The 15696-nt window shown below is 36.3% G+C and overlaps 1 protein-coding gene across 1 annotated transcript in view; it reads right to left on the bottom strand.

Annotated features, from left to right (window-relative positions):
* Positions 1-2884: 2884 nt before the first annotated feature.
* Positions 2885-15696, bottom strand: part of OPA1 (optic atrophy 1 (autosomal dominant)) — a 76670-nt gene continuing 63858 nt past the window's right edge. Inside the window, exons 35-36 of the mRNA XM_014945791.1 lie at positions 5395-5472; positions 2885-4847 (exon numbers count right to left, since the gene is read on the bottom strand). Coding sequence (XP_014801277.1) covers positions 5408-5472 — 65 coding nt within the window. The 3' untranslated portion in view covers positions 2885-4847; positions 5395-5407. The remainder of the gene's footprint in view (positions 4848-5394; positions 5473-15696) is intronic.

Here is a 15696-nt window from a genome sequence, read left to right as displayed (position 1 = left end):
GCTAATAAATGCACCGCTCTGACTAACCTTCAAGAAGTTCACTGTGAAAAACTGAACAAAGATCATCGTGTTGATTGTCACTACCAAGGACAGGTCAGAAATTAATTTTAAAGTCAGAATGTGAAATCACAACACAGGTTAGGACACACTGCTCTGGAAGCCCTCAGACCCTACAGACTTCCAACAGCAGCAAATAGCTTTCTATCAGTGTTCTGCAACACAAACACACAATTATTTGTAGCTACACACAGAAAACAGCTTTTCAGCAGAAATGGCTAGTAATACTTCTGGAATTGACTCTAGAACAGCACCTAGAGACAATTCCAGAATCAGTCTCACAGCCAATGGCAGGCACTTTTCTGGATTCATCTCCGGAACCATGCCTAGAAACCCACCGAGAGTCAATTTGAGAAATGCTACAATGGCTACTAGACTCAACTCTCAGTCTGATTGCCACAATCACTTCTAGAGCCACTTCTGGAAACATTTCCCCACAAACTGATGGTATCAACCCAAGAAAGTTATTGAGAGTCAATTTCAGAAAAGTTTCTAGAACAGTTTCTGAGGGTCACCCTAGAATTGTTTCACAAGCCATTCCAGAAGTGCTTTCAGAACTCTTTCCCGAATCACTTCCACAGTCAAAACTAAAACCATGCCTGTGATTGTTAGCATTTCTTATGTAACAACAGCTTGGATAATTTCACCTTTTCACCTTCTGATGTGCTACAGCACTGAGGTGATGGAAGATGCAAGCTTGCTTGAAATCTTCATGTCAAGATGAAAGTAGTTGTTTGTTTGGTTTTTTTTTTATTTTTTTTATTCCCTCTTTAAGCCAATTACACAAAGCAGCAGCAACTGGCAATACAGTAGCTCAGGCTGGCATGGTAGTTTGTAATGGGAACTGTAGTCAAACCTCTACTTTGCCTCCAGGCATTGGAAACGGGCAGGTTTCTACTTCTGTCAATGGAGTTCCCTAGTCCTGAGGAAATCAAAGTAAAAGGAAAATACGGGAAGCTAGTTTATAAGCTGCTGTTTTTTCAAATAGCCATACACGTTAAGTTCTTGTGAGGTCCCCCAATATGTGAGTAATCTTCACCACTGTACATCCCATCTGCGTGAGAAAGAACGACTGGAACATTTCCTAAAGCGCCTCAAGACCTAGAAACACATTCCAGTCAAAGAAAACTCACACTGCAGCTCTGCAAAAACACAGAGGTATCACCACAGACTTAGCACAAATGGCAACACCCTGACTGACACCAAAATATCCCACAGACATCTACGGAACGAAATCTACAAAGAACAAGAGTTCTAACTGATTCACAGGGCCCTGGGTCAGACATGAAGATCTCATATTTCAACATTTCTCAACTGAAGTGATGAAGTCTCTTGCATCTTCTTTTCATCCAGTTGTTAAGAATTACTAAATTACATTTAAGATACACAAAAACTTAATTATCTAAACTTTAGCTTTGGAAATACATCATAACTCAATTTTGGTTTGAATATACTCAGTCAAAAATGTATTAATATATCCTTGATGGTGAAATAAATTATTACAAACACACAGGTATGCTCAAACACTTCATTTTACATTTTCACCTTCTAACTTAACTATGCTTGCTTTTGACTTTTACACATTTCCAAGTTTTTCACCTCTCTCATGGTCTGATAACTTTGGATGAGGTTACTAGCAATCACACAGAAGGAGTAATTCTTGAATTTGAAGAAAGTACCATTTGTACCTTTTTCATGAAGAAGCAATGGAAAAACCTATGGCCATTAATATTTAATCCTTGTCTCATAATGTCTCATTTAATGAGAAACAGAAATATCTTACCATACCTACACAACAGTAAAGAACATTCTTTGTAAATGCAATATCTATTTATGGAATAATTATATTTGCATTTGCTAATCTCAAAACCCCACTGAAATTACAAATTAGTCTGCTCCTTAAAATAAATTGCTTTATGCAGAATCTGAAGGTAGTATATGTAACACAGGAAAATATCCTGAACTTGTTCAAAACAGTTTGGAATAAGATACTTTTGAGTATCACATAAATATTTGGGGCAGTTCAAATAATTGTGTTTACTATCTAAAAGTTGTTGTAATAGTCATCCTTCTTATGCTGCTTAACAAAACTACAGCTAAATTATCTAGTAAGATACTCCTTACAAGGAGCAATTTTGAACTTATACCCACTATTGCTGTTAAGTGATACTAAACTTACTAGTGAGATAAGCACTCTTATTTCCTCCAATCTTAAAAAAAAATCCTATAAAAACCAGCATAAAATTACCTGTTGCTTATTTGTCAAGACCATTTTTGCTTAGTTTAATCATGAAATCAAGTTAAAGTAGAGTTATAATCCTTCACTGATCCCAACATGCCAATTTAAGCTTTGTGGAGTAAATACGCAGCACCTTTGATACCATAGATTTTTGGGTTTTTTTTCAATTGATTTTGTAAAATTTGTCTCCATCTAAAAGAAAAAGAATGAAAAAAAGAAAAAGATATATTCTTGAATTCATAGGTTGGTAAGCCGACTGCTCTATAATTCTCAAACCCATTGTCCCAGTACACGTTTATTTTAAATGCACCTGAAACTAATGCTCCATAACCAGCCTTCCTTTATACTTTGAATATCAGTTGATTATTTAAACCTCCGGAAAGATAACCTTTCAACATAATGATTTTTCATGACACCTTTGTCTAAATGTATTAAATGAATGGTAAGGTAATCATTAATTTACGTAGTAGAAGATAACAGTACAGTTACCACTATCTTGGTGCTGACACAGCACTCCTGAGTCAGATATTTTAACATCATTAACAGGTTACTTTTTCACAATTTAAGAAATGAGAAGGCCAAAGTGACTTCTGAATTAGGTGCAATAGCACTGTGTTCAAAACCCATATTTATTATTCCTTCAGTTACATTTTTATTCAATAAATACCTAGTTTTCATGGAGTACATCATGCTAAGTCTTAGATGAGCAGCACAGAGAAGTTGAAACTAAAACTCCAGGAACATCACGCTAAGAGAGGTGAACACTGGGCCACTGGATGCAACATTTTGCAACATTTACATTACACAGAAGTTTCAAACAGTGATCTCTAGGCAAATGCAAAACTTGTGGGGTATTTTTGTCTTTTTTTTTTTTTTTTTTTTACAAAGAAGGATTTAACACAAGTACAGATTTGCTTCACTTGCTATACAACTTTAGGACTCTGCCTTCAGAATTGTGCAAACTTACATTTCCGAAGTTATCTTCAGAGAATGATGATGACATAAGTCATGTTTTCATTTTTCCTTTCTCAAACATTCATTTTCAGGAAGTAATTTTAAACAGAAAATCCCAAAACATTCATTTAGATCACCTTGCAATATTTAATCTTTCAACACCATTTTATGAATAGCTCTACGTTATCTTTTTGTCCACTTGACTGAATATTTGATGTCTGAACATTGGGGGAACATCTTACCAAAGTGTGTATTGTTTCATCTGAAAGCAAACAGAAACAGTATCTGTTGGAAAACATTCAGATTCCTCTCTTTTAATCGCCACACATCAAAATCAATAGCCTTTTCAAAATGGGACAAATAAACCACGTAAATTTTAAAACATACACAATCAGACAACTGCAAAACAAACTCTTTCCTCTTCCACATAGTGTTCAGAAGTGTATCCAGATCATTTGTGGCAAAGTGTGGGCAGAAAAATATGGTGGTGATTAATCACCAGGCACCTACGATACAGAGGCTAAATCATGCTTAAATTTGTCAGAAGTGACATTTCTACAGCAAAACTGAAAGGCAGTAAAAGAATGACTACTTACTATTTTACTGAATGATAGAAATCAAGTGGGACCTTGTGCATAACATTCTTATAAAAGCGATTTTGGTCTTAAGAGTAGATATTAGAAAAAATGAGATTAATTGTATTTTTCCTTTTTTAGTTAAGGAGGTTGGAGAAGTTGGAATTGTATGGAGTATCTTTCTACATTTCACACACACTTGATCAAGTTACTTTGTACCTATGGTGAAGGGAGGACTTAACAAGGAAATCAGAGCCTGTGCAATCCCAGAAATGAAATGTAATCGGCTATGATTCAAGGGTAACAACATATACTAGGAAAGAATGGGTAAAAGGAGCAGTTGTTGATATTATTTCCTGAGCCAAACCTTTTAAGATGTCAGTGAATACCAGTCTGTACTTTCACTTGAAAGCACTAAAAGAATTGCTTGGATGATGTCTCTCAAGAGTTTAGTAGTTTAACAAAATCCACAACTTCCTCTCAAGATCTCAATACCATGCTTTTAAATCTGTACCAGAATGATCAGAGAATGTTTCCAACACAGAGCATAACAAATACAAATTGCATTACTTAGAAGGGCATTTTAATGTACATACAAATACTAAAACTTTATGTTAAACTCCCAGGATCATCTGCAGGCAAGAAAATGACAACAGATAAAATCATTTTATGAATCTGATCCAGCTTTACCATACAAGACAGGTGCCAAAAATAAAAGCTTTTTTTTTTTCCTTTCAGGAAAAAAACCCCAAACTTAAATGTACAACTTCAGCAAACTCCCAAGCTATCTCATTGACACACAAGTCAGATCCTTCTGTCATGTGCATGTAGCTTCAAAAATTAAAAGAGCAGGTGGATTTGAACTGAACTTCTCAATCCCATGAGACATTATTTTCTTTCCCCTCCATCATTTTAGGATGCTCCCCAAAAGATAGGAAAGAGAATGGGACAAAAAAGCCATTTCTATTCAGTCTTCTTTGTGCAAGATATCCAGGAAAAGGCTGCATTCTTGTGTAAAGTTGCTGTTGGAACAGAAAGGAGATTGTTTTAAGACATGTGCAAATATATGACAGCACTTAGGCTTATGTTTTTGAGAATTAAGAAAGAAATTTGGAAATTACCCACATGCAAATATTTTTGCTAACAATACATTGTGCCTTCAAGGGAAAAAAAAAATCAAAATGCTTTTATAGACAAAAAAAGTGATCCATTAATTTTGATTCCAGCTATTTATGCTTTCTTTTTCTTAACACAGAGGTTTGTAACACATTTATTAAAAAGAATGAACAGAGAGTAATCAAATAGCCTACAGTGTTTCACAATATCTGCATAACTAGCCAGTAATTGTATTTCTACTAAATTTTGTATCTGCTTGTAGCATAAAAGCTAAAGTATAGTTCTGCTTCGAAGCAAGAAGCAGCAGCAGCCAGACACTGCAATAAAACAAAAAGGAATTTTCACAAAGTTTGTAAGTGATGTAAACATGCGCATCCAAAAGTGACAGATAAGCATTTTTTACTGGACAATAAGAAAATTGTAGCAATCTTTTTATGATCTAAACATGATTACCTGCTTGAACAATCTACTTTTCTTGATGGAGGGCTTCTATGAAGGCTTCAAGTTTTTCCTGGATTTCCCGAACTTTCTCTGGAAGAATTAAAGATCACCATTCAAATACCTACTGCTAAATCGAGGATATGCCCAGAAAGAGAAAACCAACACAACCCAAACCTCCAAACATGAACAAAACCTGATACTGTCATCAATATTACCCTTAAGATTTCAAACATTTTGCTACATGTCAAGAACTTCTACAAACATATTTTATGATTATCACGCTGATTTAGTAATTCAAAAATTTACCAAAGCAATCCAATACTAGAAATGTTGCATTTCAAAAACCTGAAGTTTCCATTAGATGGTGCACAGCAGAACTACTGTACACCTGTTACGTATAACATTTAACCAAATATCTTTATTCTCCACAGGAAGTGTCACAAACACCACTAATCATTCTAAAAAGAGTTGAAAGCTACTGCCCTTTCAGCCATGAGAATTTCAGGGAACCAAACGTCAACACTCAAGACACCTATTCAAAAGGGCAGACACAACATTAAGAATGTTTAAAACTTGCACTTTAATTCCTTGCGTTTCAGTAGGTACCAGATGGGTGGGGGCAGAATCTTATTTTATAAAAATACTAAAGCTGGGACTTTCTTTCTCTACAAAAACGCAACTTGTACACAACTACAAATAGTTACTAAGAATGAAAAGGCAACATTGGGAAAAATTCAGGGGTTTAGGCATTTTTCCACTCTTTTCTCAACTCCATACAACACTTGTCATCATATAACCTATTTGATTTATTAAATTGCTTATGAAGCAAGATTTAGAACATAGCTGGAATCCAAAGCCTGTGAAATTTCCTGCTTTTCTCTCACCACATCCTCATTTGAAGCTCCTTCTGTGTGTGATTATAGCCATGGAAAACACACACTTCAGAAATAGGAAGGAACAGGGGAAGAGCAGTAGGACAGACAAAAATAAGTTAGATGGGCATAAACACAAATTTTTTTTCCATGCTAAAAATACTATTGGATTAAAGCTGTATATGCCCTTGTATGAGATAGAGGTTTGAGCTTTTTTTTAAAAAAAATAATTATAACATGTAGCAACCACATGTTATAAACTTGCTTTGTTGAGCTGAAATAACAACAAAAAAGAAAATAAAACAATCAGCATTAAATGGGATACATAAGTGGAAAAAACCCCAAAATCCTCCAAAGAGAATGCTCTAAGAAGGTAGCTATGAGAGCTAAAAGTTTCATCTAGTAACAAGGTGACAATCCCCAGATAGTTAGGAAATTCATTTTGGAGCAGTAATAACAAAAACTCAACAGAACTCTGTAGTGCTGTCGTAACAGGAGTACAGAATTTTAGTTAGCATTTGAAATAACAAATGGAAAGTAGCCTGCATGAGGATGAAGAAATCTCAAACTCATATCTTTATCATACAATTCTCAGGTTACAAAGAGGAGGCCACTTATACTTTCAACACTTCACTGTCCTCTTCCCCAGTGGTGCTTATCTACAAACGCAGTGAGCTGGAATCGCACTCTGGGTCCTCAAGCACCAAAGAACCGTCCTGAATTTCAGCTGATTTTTTTTTTTAAATACTTTGATATTAAATGAAACTTACAGTCAGTGTAAGGAAAAAAAGCTGTATCTTGAAAGTTAAGAAACAGCAGTAGCTGATTTTTACCAGGAAAATAAATAATAAAAGAAATTAAAAGAAATCCTCAGCATAGAGAATCTTTGAAAGCCACCAATGAAAAAAAAAAAAATAGTCCCATGACCACTTCTCCTTACTAAGCACATTCAAAGTATCTTATAGTCTTTTTTTTTTTAAAGAAAAAAAAACCAACATTGCTTGCTTCTCAGTACATAAACCTCTTCTATAATGAAAACATTAATTCTATGGCATTTATTTAGGGAACTACTTAGCTCGGCTTTCAATACTGATGCTCTGTGTATGTTTACAAAATTAACCTTTGAAATAATGTCCTATTATCTTGGATAGAGTTGACATATTTTTGGAAGTTATCGATCCTGGACCTGACTCTCCAAAATGAGCACCAGTTGCCAGTGATAACTGGAGACTAGATGATCTCTTTCAATAGGTTTATTTCTGATGAGGATTTTTCTTTTTTAACTGCTACATGCTTTCCCCAAGTATGTTCTTTATATTGATCAAGCCATTAGATTCAGTGAAAGCAGCCAGATTTAGCAGTATTAAATGCAAATATTTTCCCTTCTCAACCTCTTGCTAATGAAATATTCCAGTCCTGAAAATTAATAGCATCAGCAAAAATCTATAACTATTATTTCACCCTTAAAAAAAGGTTTGTGCCAACAAAATCTATTTTAATTTTCTGATTAGGGCATATTAAAATAACAGGAGAGCAAATATGTATTCCAACAGAATATACTGAATCAGCTGTGTTTGCTCAGAGAACAGACATACTAAAATTGCCTCCATATTATGTGCACTTTATTAGTTTTTATACTTGGACTGAATTGAAATGATTGCTTAACTGTAATAATTATGAGGTCTTGAGGTAATTTAATACTTTGAAAAAACATGCTGGCTATTCTTAAAAAAGAACAGTTACAATGACTGCCAAATAGCTGCAATTATTCATTCTCTGCCCTATATTCTTTGCAGTAGTAAAGCCTTTTGCAGCAGCAGACCCCAGCCAACCCGTACCATTTCACCCAAGTCCCTTCTGTAGCACAGAGCAGCAGCCTCCTAAATGGGTTTACTTTTTAAATAGGCTAATGGCAGTTATGCATTTACACAACACTAATCTTGATAAACCTGTAAATATAAATGCTCAGGCAGAACTCTTCTAACGAGTGCAAGTGCAGGGTCTGCAATTCTGGGGTAAGTGCTCATAGCTTCATCAGCACCACGTGACACTGCATTTGGCACAACAGTTAATTGTTACAATTCAAGTCAGACTTTACCCATCTTTCTTTGGGGAAGTTTCCTCTGTGAAACACACAAGCTGCGTACCCACATTTGCAAGGTTTTGATTGACACTTACATCATAATATTAGTGACGTACGCTTGTAAATTACAGCATATTTTGTTTTCAGGAAGGTTTATAAGCATACCAAATCTGGAACATAATCTGGGTTTCGGGTAAGAATACTTAGTATACAAGTAAATTGAGGAACAGACAAGGGTGACCTGTTGCTCTTTCTAGATTTTGCGATACTGTGTTTGTCCATGTACAAGCAAGTCCCAGATCAGAAGCACCCAGTCTACTAGCAAATTACTCTTGTAACAGGTTGAACCACCGCAGCCCAGTTACACAACGCTCCAGTATGAGAAGGCTGTTATAGCACTACACTCTTATTATACAGTACTGCAGAAGTTTAAATATATACTATTGTTGGATGCTAGAAAGAAGATGTCATCTTTGGTAGTTTTAACGCAGACTTGAAGTTAAAAATACAGAATTCTTCCAGCACCTGGTAAACAGTGATCAAAAAAAATCAAATGAAATCAATTAATAACCACAACTAAACCCTTGTTTCCATCTTTAGAACAGTAAAATTCAGAGGCCTGGGGGCAATGAATGGCTATTCTACTTCCCAGTTACCCCGTGTTTACCTAAAAGATAAGCTAGTTCATACATCAACTCATTATGCCTCTTGATCTGGTAATGAATATTCCCATAATCCTCCCTCCATGTCCCATAAAACTTCACTGACAGAATGAGGAAATTCTTTATTCAGAGGTCTTGAGATCCCCATTCATGCTCAGTCCCTCCTTATCTCCATATGAAATGATAGTGCTACCCACTCATTTTCTTTTCATTAATCCTGCGATCCTAAATCTAAAAGGCTCAAAACCAGACTAATTGATCTGTAATTAGGATTTGGATACGCTGCGAACACAGAAAGATGCAGGCATAGAAAATTTGCTTTTCCTAATATCATAAACTGGTCAGAAAGGAAACCCCTGAAATACCGAGTCTTTGAAGGAGAGTTTGCTTACTGATTGCTGCCTTAGATAGTCAAGCTATCTACTAATTAACAGTACAGAAGCTGGGGAATCACTGATAAAATGAAACAGCTAAAGTAAGTTATCAAATTAATCTCCTGAGGTAAGGCTAAATAATCTCAAAATAATATTAAACACAAATTAGAAAAGGAGAGTCTATTATTGATTTATTTCAACCATGCTCTAAGTAGCAAGAAAAAGTTTTCTATATATTTTCTAACTGCATTAATTGGTTTAATAAAAGATGTGGCCTCTGCTCACAAGCTCCATCTTGCTTAAGCTTCTGAAGATAAATTAATTTTGAGACATTCAAATCATACATACCTGTAAAACCCCAATGGTTTTAGCATGGAATTTTAAAAGTGTTCATGTCCGTCTGTGCCACAACAAGGAGAAAATTGCAGAAGTACTGTAGGCAAATCAAAAAGCTTTCCCTTCTCCTGTTTACAAGGTTTCCCATATGACATCAATTTTCAGTTGTAGCATCAAGAAAAATTGTAAAAATCTTTCTGGACACAGATTCATCTTTATTTTGTACTTTGATGAAGCTTACAGCATGAAAGAACAATAAAATGTGTTAATACCTGATTATAAATCCTCCTGTTCTACATTAAAGTGATTTCTACCTCCAACTGATGTTTACATGGCTTTGATATTTGAAAGCTCATGGTTGTTCCTCCTTTTGCTCTGGATTGTGCTAAGACTTTAGTCCCCCCATTTTTTTTTTTTTAATCTTCCTTCCTTTCTTAATCCCTTCCTTGCCTATAAACATTCTCACTGCTTGCTGTGCTACTTCTATGTTATGGTTAATTAACCATAGAGGCAGAAATGCTGAATTTACTGCTGTGAATGCATCATCTTTCCTCTAGTAAAAAGGAAAGCCCAGTCTCTAGTCAGATTTCAGCAGGATGCCCAGAAGCACACCATTAAAAACTGGAAATGTCGATCCACATTTTCCTATTGAAAGTCAAATTTTAGTTTAGGGCTACCTAAAACACAAACCTCATAGTTGTATACAACCCCCTACAGTCAGGTGGAGAAGCGTGTGTGCGTGTGAAAATAAAATCATCTCTTCAAAGTTCAGCTTTTTGTACCATATTCCTGGATTTTGTAAGGGCTATGCAAAAGCTTTATTTTTTGTTGAAACAGTATGAGGCAGCACGTGCGTGGCCACTCCAAATAATGCCCCAAAAGCAGACCTTACACCCACAGTTACAAGACCTGCATCGACACGCTTTCTCGTGTCGCACACAACCACAGCCTAAGAGCTACTGTAATTTACTGATCATTGCAGGGTCACGTCCTGCTGCATTTAGAAAATCCTTTGAAACTACCTGTCACATTTTTTGCCAGTTTCCTCTTGTTCACATACCATATTTTCCTCCAGATGAGGCCAAGAGGCAAGCTAAAGTTATAAGACAAAAAAAAAAAAAAAAAAGGCAAAACCACCCAGGCTGCCCTTAAAGAGACAGAACTTTTCCCCACAAAAGGGCCAAAAGGGAAATAAAAATTAAAAAAAAAAAAAAAAAAAAAAAAAAGGCAAAACCACCCAGGCTGCCCTTAAAGAGACAGAACATCAATTATCAGCTGCAAAGACAGATTTATAAGTAGAGGGCCCCCTCTGTTCCTTTAAGGCTGCAAAACAGATGGGAAGTGAATGGACAGTCAAAGGGTCAAGAAAACACATGGGAGGTGCTGCTTGTCTGCTGTATGTATGTTCCCAGCATAAGAAAGAGGTCAAGATTGTAACTGCAGGGCTGGGTGCTGGAAAGGCCTTTTCTTTAAGCTGTTACAAAGACAAACACTGTTCCTCATCCTGCTGTCAAACTGCTATAAATATTGGTTTGTCAAGAGAGTTTCAGCAGCTAAAAGTTTTTTTTAAAAAAAGGCTGAGCAGGAGGATGAATCATGTGAATGATTCTTAAACAATTAGCTCATTAGTGTAATAAAAGCACTGCAGAACTCTGAAAAGTTTAAATGGAATTTATAATAGTTCATGTAGTAAATCCATGAATCATTAAAAATAGACAGCCTTTTTAAAATGCAAGCTTGCAGAAAATAGCTACCATACTCTTTAGGTACTGGTAGTTAGACTGAATGAAGATGCCACCTGATGCTACATCATAGTAGTTTTCCTTTACTGTTACAAAATATTTCTTCTATCTATTGCAATCTATAATGAGACTTGAATTTGCAGCAAGTTCAATTGAGTTCTTTCTATAAATTCCAACTTCAAAGTACACTCACTGGAATGGCATAATTATGATACAAAATGTTGTAAATAACTTTATAAATCAGGCTTCCCCTCTCAGATATAAAGCTAGACATTCATCATTACATTCACCAGACTTACTGACAACTTTCTGTTTGCCTTAAATCCCTTTACCATCCTCAGAGAAAAGGGATTTTAATCTAAGCAACATCTAGAATACCTGTGCTTCAGTTACCAGTTCCAGAAAGACAATGAGAAGGACTGGGACGTGCTCTAACTGTCCAAGTGCAGAGGTGAGATGCTTTCACTATTAAATAGATGAAGACAGGATTTCAGTGTTCCTCTCATAAAAAAATATTTTAAACCCTAGAACAAGACAAGGTGCTAAGCATATTGTTTTAGTATCACTATTAACATCTCCAAGGGTCAGGCAACATACCAATTTCATGGATATGAGTTCATCAACAACTGCCTGCTGGTGACCTGTTTGAAAATCTCCTTTTGCAAACAGAAAAAACCTCAAGGAGCCCGTTTTCTACAAAGGTACTTATAAAGTGTACATTTTTTCTTTTCCCTGGTGTAGGAGAATTCACCTTGAATAAAGGAAAAGATCACCTCCAGATTGCATATTTAGCCTGATGTAGAAACACAATAAAAACTTAATCTTAAGTCATTTTAGACAGAAAAAAAATTAAAATCACAGCTGCCATCACTGAAATAACTTTTGGTACAAGTATTAATATCATATTAATTATTAATCTCTGCACATCATATCTAGCAAAGCTATCAGCTACCTATACAAAACAGTATCACCTTTATTTCAGACTAAAGATAATCAGGAAGCAGTAGAAGAGAGCTTGTCAGAAAACACTTCAGCTATTTATACAAGATACTGAACATTGGAATGTCATTTTAGCATTACTAATAACACTTTTTAGCACCAGAAACAGGAATTGTGCATTGTGCTGATGAAACTGTAGATTACTAATCAATCAATGTCTTGACCTATAACTGCCCCAGATTCACAAGCGAGACCTCTGCAGCTTAATGAAACGGCTTTGGCCACATGTTTCCCCTCCTCAGTGGAAGGGAACAGAAGGTGTCTGTATTTCTGGCGCAGTCCCCGGGGCTCTCAGGCTGGCAGGCACCACGTCTTTCTGTCTCTGACACAGCACACCAGAAGGGAGGTACGGGGCTGGAGCAAAACTGACAACCCTACAGACTACTGATGGCTTTATACAAGATACATTTCTATGGCACGTAACATATTGGTCCCCCTTGTCTACAGAAAAGTAAATATTGTCAAATCATGATACAAACTAATATACACTTCTATACTGCCATTAAGTTTAGCTTAAGGTACAGATGATTATTAATCTATATTAAACTGCAAGTTTATGAGAGTCACGATGTCTGCAATAGCAAGATAGGACTTGGTCACCTTTCAGCCCTCTGTCTCTACCTTACATTTTTAATTAGAACTATTCTAATAACTCAATCTTTCAACAGATTTTAGCTGGGCTGCTCAGTGGACAGCTAGAAGGAGCTTAGTAGCAGAATGACAAGGCAACCTTGTAAAACAGACTCGCATCCTGAATCAGACTTATGGATCCAGAGAGATTAAATTTCAAAATCAAAGCAGTTAAGATAGAAAATCAGAACATCGTGATGCTCACTATTTTTTGGCAGAATTAGTGAAAAGCATAAAGGAAAACCGGAACTATTACCCAATAATTCATCCAGTGATGTAAAAAAACCACATTTTTTTTTCTTATGCAGAAAGGACATACATAGCTATAAAGGTAAATTACTTATGTAAAGATTACTGGAACTTTAAGGCTACAAAACTATAGACACATAGGAAGTAACTGATACATGTTGGTCCTCCACCCAAAATGAAGCATATTCAGTCATCAGCTAGGTAATAACATATACGCTATCAGGACTATTTATCTAAAAGTCTCTTTAAAATACGATGTCAGAAAATGAAATGGTGATGAGATTATTATTATGATCTAAAAATTCATAAGCTTATTTTTGATAGTCAGAAAATTAAGTCATCATGCCCTGAAGAAAAAAAAAAAAAAAGTGTTTATTTATTCTTAGTTTGTTATCATTCCCAACTGAAACTACTTCCTTCTCTTTTGTTTTTAGATAGACTTCCAAACTGGAAGAAAAGTGGGGTCCACCACAATGTTAACGACGTGCAACATACACGACACACTGACTTCTCCAGCTTTTGGAAACATGAAAATTACACTACGCAGCTCCATACTAGTTCAAAACAAACACATGCATCAGTTAGTTTAAAAGTTTACATTTATAGAAATAGTAATCTCTCCATGATAAGTACATACTTAAATTTTGATTAATAGGTACCCTCGTAAGCAACCAAGCCTAAAAAGAAAATAGCATCCAATTAGATGTTTTGATCCTTGCGTCATTAAGGAAATTTTAGGAAAAAAATTAAATTTGGCAGACAACACCAGAATGACCCTCAAATAAAAGAGACATGGGTCTAGGGTAAGATTAACACAAATTTAATACATCATTACTCATATAGCAGTTTATCATTATTTTTCCATGTCAACTTTAAGTGATAGGCTTCGCTTAGTCAGTGACAAATGTGCTGAACTCTGTAAGGATCCATTTTAGAACCTGGACATCAGTGCCTAACTCTTCATCAATAACTTCAAGAAATCACAGCAGACAGACTTTGGTCATCTGGGATTCTTAAGTTAAGTAAACCATCACTCCATCACAGGAGGTTTACAAGTGATGTATGTTCTCCCTTGAGGATCACTTCCCTCTCTGAGAAGATGCAGCTTTTTAAAGCACTTTCTGCCATGACACAAAGCAGGAACTACCTTATCTGCACTTTGACACACACTGTCCTACACATTCTTTTGGTTTTAATTCATTAGTTTCATGCAGCTGCCCCAAAACTCAAGAGAGGAAAAAAAAAAAAAAAATACCCCTTAAACATTCAACCAGTGTCATTCATGTCAAAGCACACTTGCTTGGGAAATTTCATAAATTATCTACATGAAATTAAAAACATGATAATGATGAAAAAACAATTATTTTGCATTCTAACAGAGTACCAAAAAGTTAGCAAATCTACTAAAAATAGTGGCGCACACTGTCGTTGACTTGCTCTTATTCAAAAGGCAGGAAAAATTGAAGACACAACCTCACAGATTGATTCCAATCATGTTGCCCCCGACGTCCTGCACCACAGAGCACCAGGACCTCTACAGAGCTCCAAGGGAGCACAGGAGTCAGACTGCCACCAGCACACTGGTGACACCAGCACAAGCCTTAACTCATTAGACACAGACGGCCCACACAAGCACTTTATTTGACTGATTGAGATCTGGGCAACCAAATCTCTTGGCAACCAGCCCCTGATAAGATGTGGGCCATATTAATGCCCTGAGATAAGCTGCTAGCAGTGGACAGTGAAGACAGCAGGCCCTGCACACACTCATCAGAAGTTGGAGATGGGTTTGGTGATCCCCAGAGGGAAACATCTCCTGGTGTGACCTTCTACCAACTTAGGATCTGACTATAACTGTGTGCTCCTCACTGCTACGACCAGCTGAAAGGAGCAAAGCAAGACGGCTGCCACTTCTGTCAGTTGTCTCATAACTACAAAGTGACCACATTTTTACTTACGCAACTTCTAAAACTCCAACATTCAGGCACAAGAGCACAAAATAACTGTAATTCTGCAGATCTAATAAAATTACTGCTCCATTTCAAATTTCCTAGGATGCTTTCCTCTTTCCCATGACTGCCTTTGAGCAGCGGAGGTGACATCTGGGCTCTACGTTCAAGTATTTTCAGAACTGTGCCTTTTTCCCCCTGTATCTTGTAAACACCAAACCCCACATTAGTTCTAAACAACCACCTTAAGGATCGATTTAAGGACTACTAACCGCTGCCTTTGGAGCCATTTTGTCTGCCTCTGGTTTCTAGGGGAAAATTACCAAAGAATTTGCTTATTTGAGAGAAGATCTTTCCCCCTGCAGCTGAGCTTTGCCCCCTATGAAATGCTGTTGTGACCTTATAAAAAAGTTGAAGC

The sequence above is a fragment of the Calidris pugnax genome, unplaced genomic scaffold (genome assembly GCF_001431845.1).
Source record: "Calidris pugnax isolate Ruff unplaced genomic scaffold, ASM143184v1 scaffold111, whole genome shotgun sequence".
Taxonomy (NCBI): Eukaryota; Metazoa; Chordata; class Aves; order Charadriiformes; family Scolopacidae; genus Calidris; species Calidris pugnax.
Note: the sequence above shows the minus strand (reverse complement) of the source record. Positions and strands in the feature narration are given on the sequence as shown.